We start from the raw sequence: 19,176 nt of genomic DNA, 5'->3' as shown, positions 1-19,176 counted from the left end.
TGGTTTTGATTGCAATATTTTTAAAAAGGTTTAAAAAATCCTCACCATCCCTCATCACAAACTGGTTTTACTTCTGAAAATATCCCACAGTAATTGTGGGGACTCTAGAGGCTGAGATCATCTGTTGCAGCAAACAACCATGCATGGCAGAGAGGATACACTCACTGCTACCAATATGGTGTGACTTGAAGGGTTAAAGGCAACTAAAATCTTAGTGAAGAAACTCCCAGAATTTATCCACAGAGAAAGTAAAATATTGCCAAATAGCTGAGGGACTTTTCCTCATCCTCAAGAGTCTCCCAGTCCCCATTGACTGCCCACCATCCATTCAGTGTCCCCACTTTCTTAGGAAGGTGCCTTATTTGGGGGCACTTACCTGTCTTGGAAAACGCTTCTAAGGATTCTGCAAGGTAATAGGGGGTAACCTGGTCAAAGAATTCTGGTTGAAATCTTAATGGCTGGTAGGGATATAACTCATTCACTTTCAGATGGTATCCTTGCTTTTTAGCACAGGCCCTGAAGTGCCATAACACAAATACATTTGTGGAATTTCAGACTAATGGCAGACCACTGTAAGGGGGCAATATTTAGGGTAGTAGGGTGCCATTGGCAGCCCTCAAATGACACTGGGTAAGCTTCTAATGACTTCTCTGGAGCAGTCCTCAGCTCAGATATGTTCGAGAGTGACATTACTTCTCTTTCCTCCCATCTACCTCACAACGTGTTCTTGGCATCAGCCTTGAAAATGGAGTGGATTTTTCAGGTTGTTAGGGAACCAGACAGAGTTTGAGTTGTGTTGTACTTCCTGATTCTCACCCTGTTTAAGGGAGGTCAGAAAACTGAGGAGCAGATGCTACATGCCTCCTTCTGGCATGCATTGACCCAGAGAAGCAAAGTGGAAAGGCAGTTGCTACTGCATGCCAACCTTAACTCTCTCAGGCAGGTTGTTTTTAAAAGGGACACTTCGGGGTATGGCAAGAAGCCAAGACTCTGTCATCTGGGCTCATGAGCTACCTCCTCTCTCAGCCTGCCTTCCAGTCTCTTCCAAATCCCTACAGAAAGCAAGTAGAAGCTCTCATCAGACATCTAATCATGCCACCTACAGACATGGCTGAACCGGGCACAGGGTTGCTGGGAATGTGATAGGGACATCCTTGAGTGAGAATGAGCCAAACGTATCTCTTACAGAACCTTCGTTGGAAGGCAAAGAGGTACAGATGGGTTAAGAACTTGTCTGGGAGAGTCTTTTTCTTTGTTAATCACGGTCTCCCTGCTCTGGACTCATTTTACTCAAAGTGGTTTGAATACCAGCAGCATCGGCATCACCTTGGAGTTTGCTAGAGATGCAAATTCTTGGACACTACTGCAGGCCTACTGAATCAGGAACTTCATTTTCACAAGATTCCTGGGTGATCGGTGTGCCCATAAAATGTTGAAAGGTGCTGTTCTAGACTGAACTGTGTGCCATCGGGTGAAGGGGTCCTTGCCAGTTCTGTTTCCTCTCCGTAGCCCTCCAGTGCTACCATTTAGTGTCTGTGAAGGGGGAATGCTGCCTTGTAATCCTTGCATTCTACATGCCAGCCCAGGGAAAGGACACTTTGGTACGAGACTTTTCAGCTTCCTCACCACCTTACTCCCCTCCTATGACCTCTGTCCCATGCTGGTGTATCTCCAGCCGATGCCCATGGAGGCACCTTCCGATTCTACAACAGCCTCTTTTTTTCCCTTTTGGTAGTACATATGAAAAGTTTACACTTGTTTAGACCATTTAATTAAGGTATGGTTGACATATTAAAAAAAGAGTCATGCATATTTGCCTCCTGCATAAAATGAATCCCTAGGAACTGTGGCTACTCCCCAAATTACCACAAACTTTGACCTGGTGAAGCTGCACTTGCCCTGTGCCTTAGGTGTACTTACACTGAACCTCTCATGCACAGGTAACTTTTTACTTTGACCTGCTGATCTTTGCTGACCAGGGCCAGCTGATCTTTGCTTTGGGTAGAGCAAACAGCCACTCTGTGCATCACGTCCAGAAACACACCCACTTATGTATCTTTCCTTCCTTGAAACTGAGGCATTATGGTTCCCACAGTTTCTGGTTTTAAAGCAAATATTCCCATTAGGTACACAAACTCCTTAACAGCCACTTTTGGCTAGATTCCTGTATTAGATAAAATGCTGTCACCCCTAAAGCAGAGTGCAGGCCCTCAAGAGGATAGATCAAGAACAGGGATATTCTGACAGAGAAGAAGCAGAAAAGTCCAGAGCAGAGAACCGTACCTAGGTAAGTTTATTGTGGATAGAATACCAGAGAAGGGGCCACTCAGAGACAAGGAGAAGGCCGTGGGCTGGTCAGGCAGAGCCAGAGGAGGAAATTATGGCAAGAGAAGAAGCAGAAGTGTGAAAGAGAACACATTCTGCTAGTGTTCACCTTTTGCCAAGTACTGACCCTTTTTGGGGGGCTGCTGCCCTAGCTCACGGCTCATCCCACACACAGGCTGAGGCTATTTGTAGCTCTACGTCTGGAGCCCAGACATTTCCCAAGCAGGGAGGGAGTTCCTTTTGCGTCTGCACAACTCCCACACTCCTGCTGAAGAACACCCATCGCCCCCACCTAGGGTTTTAATTGCACCCTCCTGCGGACATTTTATCTACTTAGACCCGAAGTATCAAAGCCAAAGGAACAAAGTCAAAATGTGATTTCTTTTAACAGAGCAAGTAAGGTATGCAGACAATATTCCTGACCTGCAGAGAAGGTAGAAAGTTTTGTGAAAGGGCCTTCAAATCTGTTTGCCGTCTCAATCTGAGGAGTTCAAAGCAAATCATCCTAATAAGCATGTTTACTCCCCCAAAGTTACGAATTCTCTCTTCTCAAATACTGGCCCTCTCTGAAAATCCATGCTATTAATCCTTTAACCCACTGTATAAAAATGACAAATCTCTTATTTACAAAGGAAGACTAACAACAAAGCCTCTGGAGCCTTATTTATTTTCCAGTCTCTTAAAATCAAATCAGCCAATCATCTCTGACTACCCCTCATAATGACATTTCAAAATAAATCCACCAGAAGCTCAAACAAGAGCATAAAAATCTCAACCAATCCCCACTATTCTCATTCCATCTTAGGGAGTAGGGAGGAAAAGGCAGAATTACAGAGACCTCAGAGAGAGGTCGAAGTGGTGGGATGTGGAAAACTAGTCTCATTTTGGGGGAAAAAGTTAAAATTGCCGAGAGGAAGAAAAGCCGTGGCTAACTTGGCTCTAAGCTTAGAGAGAGAACAATAGTTTTCTTTGTTCCTTCCCCTCAAACCCTTCCCTCTCTGTCCCCACTTAGTAGATGAACAGGAAGCTGCCTTCTAGGGGAGGCAGTACACTTTGCTAGAAGCTCACCTTTACAGCCTGCTGATTGCCATCTATTTTTATGGCCCAAATGAACAGCATCACCTTCCTCCCTCCTCTCCACATAAAAAAATAGATTAAAAAAAAACACAATAAACCTTGTGAGAAGGTGACTTAAGTCTTTGGCACCACAGAGGCGACCTCTTCGTGCTTCAGTGGGCTAAGCCAGCTGGCCAGAGGGTCCAAGAAGTGAGCTAAACCAGGGAGTATTGAAGACTGGCCGGCAGACAGAGGAGAGGGACAGCAGCAGAGGCACAAATATGGGGAGCTGGGGGTGGGAGGTGGAGCTGGAGCAGTCGACATTGGTTAGCAAGACGCGGATCCGCAGATCCGTTTGAGGGTAGGAGCAGTGACACTGCAGGTCTACACCCTGGTCCAAAGACTATGTGAAAAAGACCAACACGAAAGCAAAACCAAACCCACCAAAGAACGGAGAAGCCGAGCAGGGGAGATGGTTCCTTCCCAAATGGACCTCAACTGTTAAATGGATCCTGGCAATTAGAATAATTAGATAATTAGATTGTGACTCTGTGGGCAAAAAGACGGAAACCTGTCTCAGCTCAGTACACTTGGTAGTGAAATGCACTCAGTTATAAAAGGAGCATGCTCTCGGCAGGTATACTTCACGGGGCTCGAAAAAAAAATTAATGGAATAAAAATGTGCAGCTGATGAGTTAGATTTAGGCAGCCAAAGGGATTTTGCCGGGGGCTACATTAGAGACTGTGCTCCTAAGTCCCACCATCACTACTGCGCCTCCATCAACAGATTTTTATTTAAGCCAACGCGTTTAGAGCACAATTCCATGGTGAATAACCTTTAAGGTTACATTTCCCTTTTCCTTGCTTCTTGCAAACAGTGCGTAATCCACGAGCACATTTGTTGGCTGTAAAGGTGTACAACAGCAATTTTTGCAATGACAGTGCGGAGAGGGAATATGAGATCTGTGTGCTAATGAGCTGACACTGCAGAGGCTGGGGCGATGTAGTGTGGAGTGCACTACAAGTGCACAGCAGCAAGACACGGGAGGGGACTTCAAGGGAATCCGAGGCGGCTCCCGAGGAACCAGAGCAGCAAAGCCACGTAAATGAGACCCAGCCCTCCCTCTTGTTTCCACAACCCCCAAAGCCCAAGAATGATCAGATGGGTTTTTTCAAGAAAGGACATGGAACTTAAAAACCTGTGTGTACATCTCTTTTTATACACACTAGTTGTGTGTGTGTGAACGCATGCATCCTGAAACTATAACATTCATATCATCCTCCTTTCTGGGGTCATCTGGCTAAATTGAAAAGTCAGACAGCAAGCTCAATTAATTCCTATGGAATGGGAACATGTGCTCCAAATCAGTTGAGTATCTTTGATAAACTTCAATTCACCTCTGAACTGAGATCCCAAATGACCCACGTTTCAAAGCCAAGAAGACTTTTTATTGGCCTCTTAAGACACAGAACGAAGTTGGAGTCTGTCTTAAGTAAATCTCTTGGGGTTGTGCAGAAAAAAAAAAATGGTTGCTGGTGAAGAAGAGTCTTTAAATAACCTTCTGAATACACTGGGGGAGGGGATGTGGAGCAAGGACACACACAGAAAGCATTACCCTTTGTTTATTCTTTAGGAGTTTATTTACCTGCATACCTAAGCCCTGGAAAGTGTGAGCCAGCCCAAGGATTTAGGATGCGGGGAATATCACTGGGAAGAAATCAATTCTAGGGCTAGGATAGGCTGAAACTAGGAATTCTGAATGGAAACAGGGAAAAGTTTCTTTAATTCTTGCCTTTCCATTCCATACTGAACCAGAGAGGAGAGGTGGGTGACCAGATCTGGACTCATAAGGGGTTTCCTCCGGTTCTCCCTAGGTCTCCAGGAAGGGGCAGGAGAGAGGATCCAGGGGTTTCTTCTCTGCACAATAGTGCAATCACTTGGAAAAATGGAGCCTGGGATCACCCGCCAGGCTTCAGTTCTGAACTAGTATTGCTATGCCAGCATCTGAGATATGTGACCTCTATTTCTCTGGGAAGAAGAACAGTTAAGGCGGGGGGTGGGGGGAGTGCGGGTAGGGTGAGCTACACCTCCAGGGCTCCCATGGACCCTAGAAACGCTTGTTTTCTGCATTCAGAGACTATCAGACTGTGGTTGGACTAGTCATCTTTCTCATGCTAAGCTTCTAAGCAGCAGCTGCCCGGAGACAGCTTTGGGATCTGGCCCCCATTCAATGATTGTGACATTCAGAGAGGAACTGTTTCAGGGACCAGAGAAGATGGTAGCTTTCTTCCTCTGTCTTCTGAGCTGTTAAGTCTGAGAGTGCAACAGGCAGCTGGGTACACATCACTGGTTTCTGGATGTTTCTCCTGTGTGTGTCTTTGTGTGCATACATGTGTATTTGGTATAACTAAAAGCAAGGTCACTTTTTTGTTTTGTCTTTCTTGTTGCCCAGTGAGCCACACCCATTATCCTACATTTTCAAGCCCTCAGCCATAACCTAGACTTGTAAGCTTTTAAACACAAGTGCTGTGGATAGAGGGTATGGGAACTGATCAATTTCTTTTCCTTTCCCATGCTTGTTCCTTTATTGCCCTGCGAGGTTAAGACATTAAGGCAACACAACACCAATATGAATGACTTACTGCCTCAATTGTTCTGAAGCCTGAGCTTTTCACAAGGCAAGGACCATTTACTTCTTACTACTGGTAGGGCTCCGATGGCCCTCAGCAGGTGGGTGTCAATCCAATTTGACCACAGAAAAACAGGACCAAAGACCTTGGAAATCAATCATTCCTAAGAAGTTAATTGGCATTCTTATCCCAGTTCTCATCAGTAGAAAGACACTAAAGTGAGTTGAAATAAATATTATTCATTATTATTAATAAATCCTGCTAGTTTTATGTATTTGGTTTTAAATCTGTTCTAATTGATACTTAGGAAGCTGCATTTGAGATTCAGCTTCTTGACAAGATCACAGTGCTGCAGGATTAAGAGTCAGATGTGTGTTGTAAGTGCTGTAGCGACAGGCTGGGATTACTGAAATAAGATGCAAAGTATAGACAGACATTTTGTAACTTTCACACTTAGCTGGAATTAATAAGTTCCTATTTTTGTCAATGTCGGAAAGCCAATGAATGTCAAATACAGAGTATCTCAGAACATGTTCATATAAGGATCTCTACCTTCAGCTAAAATTTTCTTAAACCTGCTAAAGTGTCACATTTCTTGCAAAGTACTTCACCCCCATCCCCTTGACCTAAGCCTTCAAATCCAAGGAACCTGTGCCCTTGGTGACCCTTTCAAGAATTTTTGGAAGTCACATATCCTTTGAAGCAGAAGCATTGAAGAAAGTTATATATACAAAGTTTACCCCAAAGAAACATAAATATCATTTCTCCCTTGAAATAAAATTAAAAAACCCCAAATGCCAAACTACACCAGCCGTAAAATCAAAACATATTTATGCCATCATCAGCCTCACGGTTGTGAAAACTTTTAGTAAAATCAGCTTAGATGAAGAATTACCAGTCTTTCTCATAAAACATTCCATTCAAGAAAAACCTGTGTCCAACAGACTATTGGTCATTTGGGTTCCCATGGTTTTGCTTCTCAAAACGTCCCCTTTCCAGAGGAACAATCACAGAGCACAAATAGGTATTTCAGAAATGGCTTTGGGGCTGATGAAATTCATCCTTTTTGATATTTAGGTTTTCTGCTGCAAGCCTTCCCATCCCCCTCCACCTTTTTCTCTAAGAACTGTGTGGTCCTTAAGAAGGGGGGGGGGTGAACAATACTAGGGATAGCAGAAATAGCTCCCCTAATAGTAACTCAAGCACCGTCTTCTCCCTTCTCTTCAGTTTGCCAGGCATTCATCACTTGTAATGAGTTTGTAGTCTTATCAGTTCCCATCAGAGCTCTCTCAGTAAGAAAGGTGATATTATAGGACAGAAAGAGGCCAAGAAACCCAGCCTGATCTGTGCCTCAAGGTCACTTGTTTGCAGAATTTCTCATATTTAGCTCCTAAATATTTGGTGATTGTCAAATTCAGCTCATTCCTACAGCCAGGCGTGAGCTTAACAGTCAAGTAATGCACATCCTTAATTGACTCAATCAAGAGGTTTCTTTTTTTTAATCTCATCTGAAAAAATTTCCCTGAACAACCATGCTGTTTTTTCTTTCTTTTTTTCCCCCAGCCCAAAGAAGGGGTGTGGGGGAGGGAACGCCAGTTTAGCAAGGAGGGAAATAAAACTTTTGCATCTAACATTATTCACAATAGAGTTCTGTGCACTGCCTTAAGTCCCTCAGCGGGAACCTACAGAGTTGATTAATGTCGCATGAAACCCTGATTGATGAGAGCCCCTGAAATGTCTACTGAGGCAATCACACCCCCCCTCCAGCACACACGCAGACCCTAAGTCCCACAAGCAAAATTCAGGTGAGGTCCCGAAAGTCCCAAAGGGACGAAAAGCAGATCTACTTACAAGCATTAGTCACAGAAAAACTATTGGAAGAATCCAAGTGATCTACGTGGTAATTCAAATGGAAGGGCTTCTCTGTGGTGTTCTGGTTGGTGTTGTATAACTGCACGGCAAAGCGGAAAGCGCTGTGCTCCTGCACCGTGTTTCTCATGAAAAGTCCACCTATAAGCAAAAGGAACCGACATTTGGTTCGTGTTCTCCCCCAGGACCGGCTAGTAATTGGGGAGCATTACGGATAGGGGACATATTTCAATGGCACCGCGGTGTGCGGTGATTATTGATTTTCAACCTGTGTGTCTTTCTAGACTCTTGCGAACTCAAATTTCGGCCAAGAGGAACCTGGTTTTCCTCTTGACTGAAGAGGAAGAGAAGAAGCCAGAGACAAGGGGGAAAGGCGAGAGGGGGAAGAGGCGGTTGCTTTGGGGTAGGACGATGGAACGAAGCGCGGGACTTGGTTCTTTCTCAGGCAGTAGCTTCCTCTCCACTTCTCTCCCCCCTACTCCTCCCCCCACTCCCGTCTCCCCGACGCCCATCTCCACAAGCTGGTTCATCTTTTCCTGGTGCAAAGGGAAGGGTTGGGAAGAAAAACAATTCCATTCCTCCTGGGGCCCCATCTTATTCCCGGTAGCCATCCACCCCCCACCCCGGACACTACGGGGGTTTGGTTCGGTAACGGCAACGATTCTAACTTCTCGACTTGTAAATACAAGACAGAAGCTGAGAGAACTCTTTCCCAGCGCCCGGGAGCCGGGCTCCAGACAGACACAGTGGCAATTCATGAATTCATCGTCTGCGTGACTTCGTCGCCCGCCCGCCGGCTCGCTCGCATGGCTCCCTGCCTCACCCCCGCCTCCTACCCCATCCGCCACCGACCCCGGCTGCCGCCCGGGTCTGGGGGATCCAGGGTGGGCTTCCAGCTCCCCCAGCTCTAGCCGGTCTCCGGCAGAGGGACACGCGGGACGGGGCGCCCTGGCGCGGCCAGACAGGCGGCATCACCCTGGGACAACTTCCAGCCGCGGCACGCACGCCATGGCAAAGTCCTGAGCAGCGAGCCGAAAACCCGCGACTCTTCGCCCCTTTGCAGCCTCCCGGCCTCCCGCATGCCTCCCCTGCTCCGCTCTAATCGGAAACCCCGGCAGCCCACCGCTCCCACCCCGAGCCTCAGGAGACCCCTCTACTGTCCCCGCCGCTCCACAGACCAGCCGGCCCCCGGGGGCTCAGATCCCCGCGGCTCCAGCCCGGTCCCCATCCCCGGTCCCCTCCCGAGGCCATGCAGGATGAGGACCCGCGGCCGCACTAGCCCCGCCAGGGCAGTGGTCTCGGGCTCAGAGGAGCCCGGCCCGACTGGCTGCTTGCTCACGCTTACCTATGCTGATGGTGTTGGGGAATCCTCCGTGAGAATGACCCAAAAGCCCCAGGACTAATAAGAAGACCGCCCGGAGCACGTTTTGCCCCATTTTCTTCTGCCTGGCCATGCTACGCCTAAAACGAAGCTGACAAGAGCATGGGCGCAACTCAGGAGTCGTCAAAATAATAATAGAAAAAGAAAAAGAATTCGCCGGCTCTTACACCCCCTCCCCTCAACTTGCTCTCGCTCACTCTTGCTTTCCACCCCACACTAGTCCTCCTCCTCCACCGCCTCCTCTCTCTCTCTCTCTCTCTCTCTCTCTCTCTCAATCTCTCTCTCCCTTCCTTGCTCCCTCTCCCGGCTCTCTCACACCCCCTCCCCGCCCCCCACCTCACTTCTGTCTTCACACCAATCTGGAAGGCGGGTTCATTGGCTGCAAGCTCCGTTCGCCAAAGCGATCTCTCTCCCTATCACTACGTGAGAGAGAATGAGAGAGAGAGAATAAAAACCTAAAATACCGAACAAAACAAAAAAGATGAAACACCGAGAAACAAAACAAACAAACAAAACCCCCAAAGAAACAAAAGAGAGAGACAGAAAGAAATTATAAAGAAAATCCTAGACTTTTCTTCCCCCAGAAGATGGTGGGTCTAAAGAGGGGAAAAAAGAAGGAAAGAGCGAAAAGGCTCAGCGCCGGTGAATTGGGCTCTTCCAATTGGGCCGGTAGGGGGATATTGATCAAAGTTGATCTGACGTGGAATTAAAGCCGCACACCGCTTAGCTCCACTGCAAACTGCAGCCCCGGACTGCAAAGCTTCGGTGCTGGCGTTTGTCAACACCGGAGATGGGATCGATAGAAATACACTAGCCTTCACTTGGCTAGCCTTTCAAGCGACAACTGGCCCTTTAAAAAAGAAAGAAAGAAAGAAAGAAAAGCTGCATTGCCTCTGCATTTGTGTGTCTATCTTAAAGAAGGGGGGTCTTGGGGGGGGCGGTTAGCGGTTACTCCGGAGTCTTTGTAGAGACTCGAAGCAGTTCCCATCACAATGCGCCCGAAGATGCTGCGCATGCCTGGTCCCTGCCGCTCAGTTTTTACAGCAGAGATCCGAGGGCAAGTGAACGACCGGCCCCCCTACTCCCCCACGGCTCTGGGAGGCCAGTACCTCCCCTTACCCAAGTGCAGAGCCGGGCTTGCGGCGGCGGCGGGGAGAGGGCAGTGATGCGCAGTGTGGGGTTGACTGTTTTGGAGGGCGTAGAAAAGTATGTGCGTGGAAGTGGTAACTAAAAGGTTAATGGAAGGGACGCTCAGTCCCACCGACGAAGGAGAGAGGTGTAGGAATGTGCTGGGATAAGGGTGAGGATTGAAAGTTAAGGTTGGAGGAAACTGTCCCTAGATCCTTTGCTCCCTTGCTATAGCCTCTGGACAAAGCAGCCTGGGCCCCTGACTGATGACCCCAGAGGCTATCATTTATCCCCCAGTTCTCTTTTATTCCCTGTTCTAAGGAGAGGAAAGAACCTTCCAAGTCAGGCAGTGCAGCCTGGATCTCCGTTGGGGGATGATCCCTCCACAAGATCTTATGTTGGGCCATAGACTCTTGTCCCTAGTCCCTTTCTCCAGTGGTGGGAGGAAAGAAGCTTCCTTATCTCCCAAGTCTATCACTCCTACTCCAGCTACTCTGGGAGAGACAAATTTTATTCCTCTCCGTGCCAGCTACTCTTCATATCCTCTCATCCTGGTCTATTGGAAAAATGAATGTTGCTGCCAATGCACAGGAAACTGCTGTGGGTGGGGCAGGGGATACTGGGCAGGGGCCCAACTGGTCCACCAGTTACTCCAGAACTTTGGATTTGGTGTGACACAGATTGGAGGCTGGAATAGAAAGTTTCCAAACCCTTGGACAACCGAAAAAAGAAATGGTTCCAGGCTCTCCCCAACTTTGTAACCATTCTGATAATGCAAAATCTCTTTTTATTCACCACTCATGGAAATCTTTTATCTCCATTTGGATAGTCCATGGCTAGGAATGAGGGAGAAACCTGGCTGTCACAGGAGACTGAATTTGCAAGTGGTTGGAGCTTTAGGGCAAAGGATGTAACAGAGATCAGATTGTCCACCCCTTGACAAGTGTGCAGAGTGACATGGCATGGTTAAGGAATATAGGCTTAGATGACAAGTTGAGGTTCAAGTCTATATTCTATTACATATAGGCAGTGTGTGACCTTGGACAACTTTCTTAATCTCAACTCCAATTTTTCCATCTGCAAAATGGGAATATTACTACTTCTTTCCCTGTAAAGTGGTTGTGGATTAAATAAGGATTAAAATAGTGGGTACAAAAGCATCTAATTGAGTGCCTGGCTCATAGAAGAATCAGTTAATTCCCAAACTCCCTTCCCTCTTTCTCACCTTTTAAAAGCCCTTTTCTCACCTTTAAAAGCCCTTTCTTCCCCAAAGTGCCTCATGCTCTCAGCCTCCCCTTTCCACACCATCCCCAGACCTCAGACTCTGCTATCAAGTCCTTGCCAGTGCTCCATCAAAATCCTCCCATCAGGGTTCCTCAAGAGCCCTTGGAGACAGGAGAGAATCTTGTAGATGAATCTTTACTAAGGTTCTAATGGCAGGCAGTGACAATTTGATATGAAAATGACATTTAGAGAAACTCTACTCTGTGTCAGGCATTACATGGTCCTCTTTCAGATAACATAGTTGCATTGTAATAGGAGCCTTCAGTGCCTTGACCCAAAGGACTGACTCTAATGAAGAATTTCAGTTTTGATTTCAGGTGCAGAGACAATACATTCTGGTTGGAAGGGGATGGCTTTCAGCACACCTCACTTCACTGCTGAAAGCATCTTGGTCCCCACCCGTGTGTGGCTAGCCATCAGAAGAGGTGGATGAAGAAGTTCGTGGCCACCTTCACGGTCATTTGAAGAGTAACGGAGTGGATCAGTAACAAAAGATGAGTGGAAGAAAAGCATTTCAATGCCTCTGAACTTGAAAATCCTCCATTGGATTCATCACTGTAAATGGCACCTATCCTTCCCATTGTCAGTCTCTCCTGCCCACTATCTACTTTTCTCTCTTTCATCAGCTGCCACTTTTTTAACTTTTAGCTGTCAGTGGCAGCTATTGGCAGAATTGAATCAGTCCCATCTGAACCAGCAGGGACACAGTGGTGAACTAGGCATATTGCTGTTGGTTGAAAAGTCTGTATAATACATGCAAATTCTTTTGTATTCAATCCCTCACGCAAGAAAACAGTGAGATGTTTTTTGAACTTCAGCTTTGTTTTTCCAGTGAGGAGCCAGGGATCGTACTAGCAGCATCATAGTCGCCAGAGGTTACAGACAAAGCCCCACATCCAGCTCTCTCTCTGTGGTTAGGAGGGATCTCTGCTGGATTTAGAATTACCTGGAAGTCTTAGGACCCATTGTCTGCACTTCTACAGGAGCTCTATGAGACAGTTTAAGTAGCAAGTAAAGAATTCATTGCAGTTCTTATGGAGAAGTTGTTTGTATTCTCTCTTGAAGTGGTTAGTCAGGTGTAGCCACAAGAGCGGACACAAGAGAGGCACCAGGAAATAAAGTTTACTATACTCACAAGTTTTAGAGAAACAGTCACTGTATATACCATGAAGGAAGGCCACACAGGGCAGGGGAGCACCAAAGGATGGACTCAACCAAGCAGATGGGGAGAGAGGGAGAGGTTGACCAATAGGCAAGTGTTTTATCAGAATGGAGCACACAAGCAAAAGGCAGGAGGTGATTTCATTGATGCATTTGAATGACAGTAGGTCAGAGTCAGGGGAGGGCAAGAAGGGGAACTTGTGGCAGGGGCCAGCCTTATCACAGTGGGACACCCAGTCACCTGGGTGGGGTGCTCACAGCCTGTTTGGTTTGTGGGGGTGTTGAGCCAGAAGGAAAATACAAAGTTTTAACATTTACAATACAAAAAGGAAAATAGCGCTTCTCTACATGAGGTTTCCATTCCTTTCAGGCTTGGGATCCGGGCACTTGGGTAAGCAGAAAGAAATGTTGGCCAGTGAATTTGGGGGAGAAGATCTAACCAGACATTGATCCTCGTACTTATTCACCTGATACCTTGAAAATAAGGAAAATAATGACAAAAATAATCCTGATTCATTGGAAGGAAACTGCTATACTTTTTAAGAGTAAGGAAACCAAGATTCTATATCCTTCGCTTAATAGAAAGATAACTTCCTCACCGTTGGACTTGGAACTTTGATATCTTCAACAAACGTTTCACCACCTGCTATGTGACAGATTCTGATAGTTACCAGGGATATAAGGGAGCAGACAATTTCTTCTTTCAATGAATTTCAAGTTCAGAGAAGGAGCAGATGTATTCAGTGGCAATAACAATGTAACATGGCAAATGCTGTGAAAACAGTACGCACCAGGTACCATGGGTGGACAGAGGAAGGTGTTCAAAGATCTGAAACAAGGTACTTTCCTTATCCTAGACTCAGTCCCATGCTATCAAAAAAAGAAGATAGAACAAGGTGATTTCTAAAGTCCCTTACTGTTCTCCTGTTCTGTGGTTCTATGATTCCGGGAGGCAGGATTATATTAGGGTCAGAGAAACTGTTCAAACTTTAGTCTACAATTCTAATCAAGGAACTACTTTAGGAACTCCTGATTCTTTATGGGTCTCTCTTGCACATTCATTCCTGGATTCTTTGGGAAGAATAGAGTCCAGTCCTATTTGGAGACCTAGGTTGTGTATGACAAATAAGAAAGCCTGGGTCTTCCATCTAACTTCTTTGCCATTCAATCATCTCTTTACTACCCTTCCAGGAACCTTTGTAGAAGTCCCTTATGTAGATGTCATCCTTGGTGTTGCTGAATAAATCCACAGCCCTGCAGAGCTGAAATTCTAGGCATGGGCCTAGTTGGCCCTGCTTCTGGTGGGAGTTTATATGTAGCTCAGCGTTTATGTGTAGCCTTATGAACTTGGGTTTGATATGCCCAGAAATGAATCCATAGCAATTTCTAGGAGGAGACAGTCATACCAAGTGAGTGTGGCCATGCAAGTACTTATTTATCTTGAATTATTTTCAGATTGACTTGTTTTTTTATAGATGGGAAGGGTATTTACAACTCATTTGTTCTGTCTTGAGGGTATCTCCAGGAGCTATGGGGGGATAATACTTACTTGGAGATGCTCTTTCCCCTTTAGCACCTCTGTTCCAACCTTTCTCTCTGGATTAAGCACTTTCACATTTCCTCCTTTAGGTAATCTCAGGGCTAGTGACCATGCTCTTGACTCTTTCAGTTCCTATATCAGTTAGGATGCTTCGAGATTCAGATAAGACAAAACCTACCCAAACTGGTCTAAATAATAAGGGAGATGCATTGACTCACATCTCTGGAAGAGACAGAGGTAAGACTACTTGAGAACTGATTAGACTCAGTAGTTCAAAAATTTTATCAAAAACCTAACTTCTTTTCCTTTATCCCCCCCCCCCGCCACCAAATGATGGTAAAATGTCTATAGCATGTCTTGTCTTCACATCTGCATCACTGGTTCAAAATGAATCACATGAGCATTCATGATCAAATCCTGCGATCAAGTAATGTCAGGCTTAGACCTGAGCTACTTGAACCAATCACCTTGGCATGGGGGAACAGGATTATACCTTATCTGTAGCATCAGTCCTTCTCCTCCCCTCTCCAAATGACATGATTGACACACAAAGAGATATGGGAGGAAGATTTGGAGATTGGGTGGAAATAGCCACATTAACCACTGAAATCCCTATCTTGCCAAAATCTGCTCCTCATGAATTGTGGGTTAAAATTGTCATTTTACTCTTGAAATCTCCACAGGCCCATGAACTAGCTGAATGGTCTTGTCTTTGGCCCATTAAAGGTAGGCTGCTCAATGGTGAGATCCTTCTGTGACTTTAGTAACTCATCCCCCTAAATTCAGTTTGTGATGCATCTGCCTGATATTTGATTCTGCTCCTAAAAAGGTAATTTTATATTGAGTGTCCAGGGTGAGAAATTAATGTAGAAGTAATTCCTTTTCCTCCGGGTAGAGGAAAACAGGGTTTCAGGCATTTTCAGATAAGGATCATATGACTCTTCTTCATGTCATTCTCAGGGTTAGCAGAGGTGTGAGGTCACAGACTGTGAAACCAAGGAATCAGAGAGGTTTAGTGAACAGCTCAAGGTCACACAGCCAAGTGGTGGGGAATGGAGTTTCTTATTCCTTCAGGGCTTTATCCACCAGACCAGAGTCTCCTTCATGCTGTGAGAGAACTGAATCATAACAAATATATTCTGCTGGGATGGGTACATTTTAGCAAGTAATTATCCCCTGGTGGGCTCTGAATGGACTTGCAAACTGCAGATGGAAATCACATGGCTTTGGGACTCCCACTTCTCACAAAGCGACATTCTTATAAGCTGCAATGTCTCTTTGACGGGTAGTGTTAATTTATTGTGAATTATTCCAGGTTACCTCCCAAAGATGTTATTGTTGACATTTTTATTAATGTATGCTTTTTTAAAAACTCCTCTGGGAAGGTTAGGAACTGTCACTGTCAAATAGCACAGGCAAGTCTGGGGGAAATTAACCCCCAACCTAAAACTGGCCCTGCCTCTTAGCTTAAGCTGGGAACAGGTTGCATGTTTGAGCAGATTTGAGAATTTTATTGAGAATTCTGGATGCCGATTGGCTGAAGTGTTATGCTTTTATACTCTCCTGGAAAAAAAAATTTCCATTTTTCAGAGTTCTTATGAAAACTAGAAACTGACTCCGGATTCTGAAGCTTACAAGACTGTATGTCAGGAACTGAGTCAGCATCACGTCACATTGTATGAAGGCAAACAGACTCCCCCTACCCTTCCTGAGGTATGTGTATGTGTGGGGGTGGTGGTGATGAGGTTGGGAGGCTGAAGCCTCTGTGTTAGATTGAATGAGTGCTCTAATTATTCACTTCTTCCTGCTTTCATACCTTTATCATGGCCTCATTGTGGGCAGTTTATTTCTTTGCCCCTTAATTTTGTGCCTGGCAATGTGACTTGCTTTGGTCAATGGCACGTGGGTAGAAGTGGCAATGTGCCAGTTCTGGTCTATGTCTTAAGGAAATTCATGGCAGTTCTGCTTGCCATCTTCACCTCTGTGAGTGTCATGAGAAGAACATATACCAGATAGTTTTCTAGTCCAAGAAGGATGAATGACACGTGGAGCAGAACTGGCCTGGTTGACTCACAGGCCTGGAGTGAGAAAGTCTAGATCAGCTGAACCACAGCCAACATACAGATGGGTGAGAAATGATAAATGGTTTTGTTTTAAGCTACTAAGATTTGGGGCTCTCTAATATGACAAGAGTCTGGCAGTGGTGTGTTTCTGTGAGCAGGCTAGGGTGAGCACACATCCTGGTTTGCCCAGGACAATTCAGTTTATGCCCCCCGTCCCAGCACAGTTATTACTGGTGACCCTTCTGGCTCTGACAAGTATCCTAGTTTGGATGCTAAACTGTCTGGTCCATCTAGCTGAGGCCATGAGTGGCTTACGGGTTGCTTCAAGGGTCAGATGGACGATTTGCTATCTGTTTGTAGCCATTCCTGCCACTTAACTTCTCTTTCCTGATCTGTTTGATTAGGAAGTTTAAGCCTAGCTATCTTTAGGAATAAGGTATTTTTCACAGTCTCTTAGGTGGAGGAAGGTCTATATTTCCTGCTTTAAAAGTGAATTCTGCATACTTAAGGGAATGAAAAAATAACTGCAAACAGTTGAATTTTCAGATATTTGACTGTAGCTAATTCTTAAAGAGAAATTGCTCGATTTGCTTAAGTTAAACCTGTTCTAATCTTTATGCTGTGAGCATATTCTGTTGAATCTTTGTGACATCACTTCTATGAACATAATATTTTGAGGGAAAAGAAAGGCATCACATCTTTCTAGGTGATTATCCCCACAGAGCCCAAATCAGTGGTTTTCTCCTTTGAAAATAAGGTTTTTTTTTTTTTTAAAGATTTTATTTATTTAACAGATCACAAGTAGGCAGAGAGGCAGGCAGAGAGAGAGGGGGAAGCAGGCTCCCCGCTGAGCAGAGAGCCCAATGTGGGGCTGGATCCCAGGATCCCGAGATCATGACCTGAGCTGAAGGCAGAGGCTTAACCCACTGAGCCACCCAGGCGCCCCTGAAAAGAAGGTATTTTCTAATTTAAGACAACCTAGTATGTGGAAATACAAATTTGGAGAGAGCAGAGAGTAGTTTACTAAAGGATTCACCACATGTTCCCTTTAAATAGTGAAGAGCTCTCCTGAAGTGTTTATCAGTTGTATGTGGTTTGCTCCCCAGGGGACAAGTGGCAATATCTGGAGAACTTTTTGATCATCACACCTGGCAGGGGGGGTTTGGGGGTGGATGTCTACTTACACTCAGCAGGTAGAGACCAGGGATGTTGCTAAACTTCCTATAATGCACAGGACAACCCCCAACAACAAAGCATTATACGGTCCCAGAGGCTGATAGTGCCACTGTTAAGAAACCCTATTTCTATGTACTCAGGATAGGAGTTTTAAAAAAAACCAAATGTTTTCCACACACCTTCTCAGAAATATGAATATTGTATCAGTCATCTGAAAACTTGGGTTCTAATTGCGGTTAGGCCCAAATTATTCTTCTGGAGCATCGGTGTTTTGAGCTGTGAATTGGGGATATATCTTATCTGCCTCTTCGTATAAGGCACTGAAGAGAGAACGAGAGACCGAGAGAGCGAAATCATTTAGATCCCACTCAATATTGTGACACTCAGATAGGTAAAGTTGATTAGCTCAAGTTAAATAAGGAAATGTGAACTTTCTCAGAGAATTTCTACCACTTTGACTTTTCTAGACATTCTATAGCAATAGCTCTTTTGTGAAGAAACAGAGACAGGTCAGAAGGCTTTCTGACTTCCTAGGCTGCTTTTGCTTTTATTCACTGCAAGCTACCCACAGTTCCTGTTACTAGACATCAGTGCTTCAGGGTACGAAAATATCTCTAGAGTGATCCTCAGAGTGCAGGGTTTGTCAGAAAGCTAGGTTCCTCTGAGCCACCACACTTACTGGGACCTCATGGCTGTGGAATGGCTTGGAGTTGGCTAAGTAGCAGCAGAGAGAGAGACTAACAAGTTCCACCCCGTGTTTAGAAACTCTTCAGGGCCCCAGAAGTTAGGCTGTATAACTTGCGGCATCCAATGCAAAATGAAAATGCTGGGCCCTTTGCTCAGTCATTAAGACTTTCAAGACAGAGACGGCAGAGTATGGTAGCAAGCAGGGGGCACTTATAGCATGGGGCCCTGTGAGACCGCATAGGTCACACTGACCTGAGGCAGTCTGCTCTAGAGGAGGAGCATCTCTCTCCTCAGTTTCCTGGGCTCTTGACTCCCAAGAGTCCAAGTGACTCATTCACTAAGGGTCCTATGGGGTCTAAAGGAAATGAAAGGGCTTCCTCGAGGGAGGCTGAAACAGTTCCTCACAGCTTCTTCTGGCCTTCCTCGGTGGGTAGTATCGGTCCCGAGAGAAGTTCTGTGCTACAAAGGAAGAGAAAAAAAATCACTTAAAATGATTTTTCTTGGCAGGAGGCCAGTCCAAGAGTGGTCTTACAATCTTACCTACCCTGCTATCCATACTCACATTGAGTTCCCCAAGGGGAAGATGATTTTATATCCAGAGGCACCACACTAAGAAAGTCCCCGTGAGGTAATGCCTCGAAATTCAAAACAACACAAGACCAAACAAAAACAAACACCCTGTCCCTCTTAAAGTTTCAGCTAAAAGTTTAGAACATTGTTATGTTTTGCTAATAAAGAAGAAGCAGTGACTCCTCCCAAGTTCTGAATTCCCTTCACTCGAATATCAGGTATATACGGATTAACTTGGTTTTCCCCCTGATGGTGTTGATGATGACAAAAATGTCAATGATCATGGTGACGACGACAATGATGAT

General features: G+C 45.5%; 1 protein-coding gene across 1 annotated transcript in view; it reads right to left on the bottom strand.

Moving 5' to 3' along the window:
• The window catches only part of GRIA3 (glutamate ionotropic receptor AMPA type subunit 3), a gene marked incomplete at its 3' end in the record, with an annotated part of 287,070 nt that extends 277,541 nt beyond the window's left edge, over positions 1-9,529 (bottom strand). Inside the window, exons 1-2 of the mRNA XM_080795778.1 lie at positions 9,227-9,529; positions 7,864-8,022 (exon numbers count right to left, since the gene is read on the bottom strand). Of these exons, the coding sequence (XP_080651904.1) occupies positions 7,864-8,022; positions 9,227-9,335 (268 nt within the window). The 5' untranslated portion in view covers positions 9,336-9,529. The remainder of the gene's footprint in view (positions 1-7,863; positions 8,023-9,226) is intronic.
• Between the last annotated feature and the right edge of the window lie 9,647 nt (positions 9,530-19,176).

The sequence above is a fragment of the Martes martes genome (genome assembly GCF_963455335.1).
Source record: "Martes martes genome assembly, chromosome: X".
Classification (NCBI taxonomy): domain Eukaryota; kingdom Metazoa; phylum Chordata; class Mammalia; order Carnivora; family Mustelidae; genus Martes; species Martes martes.
The sequence above is the reverse complement of the archived record's forward strand: the minus strand, read 5'-3'. Positions and strand labels throughout refer to the sequence as shown.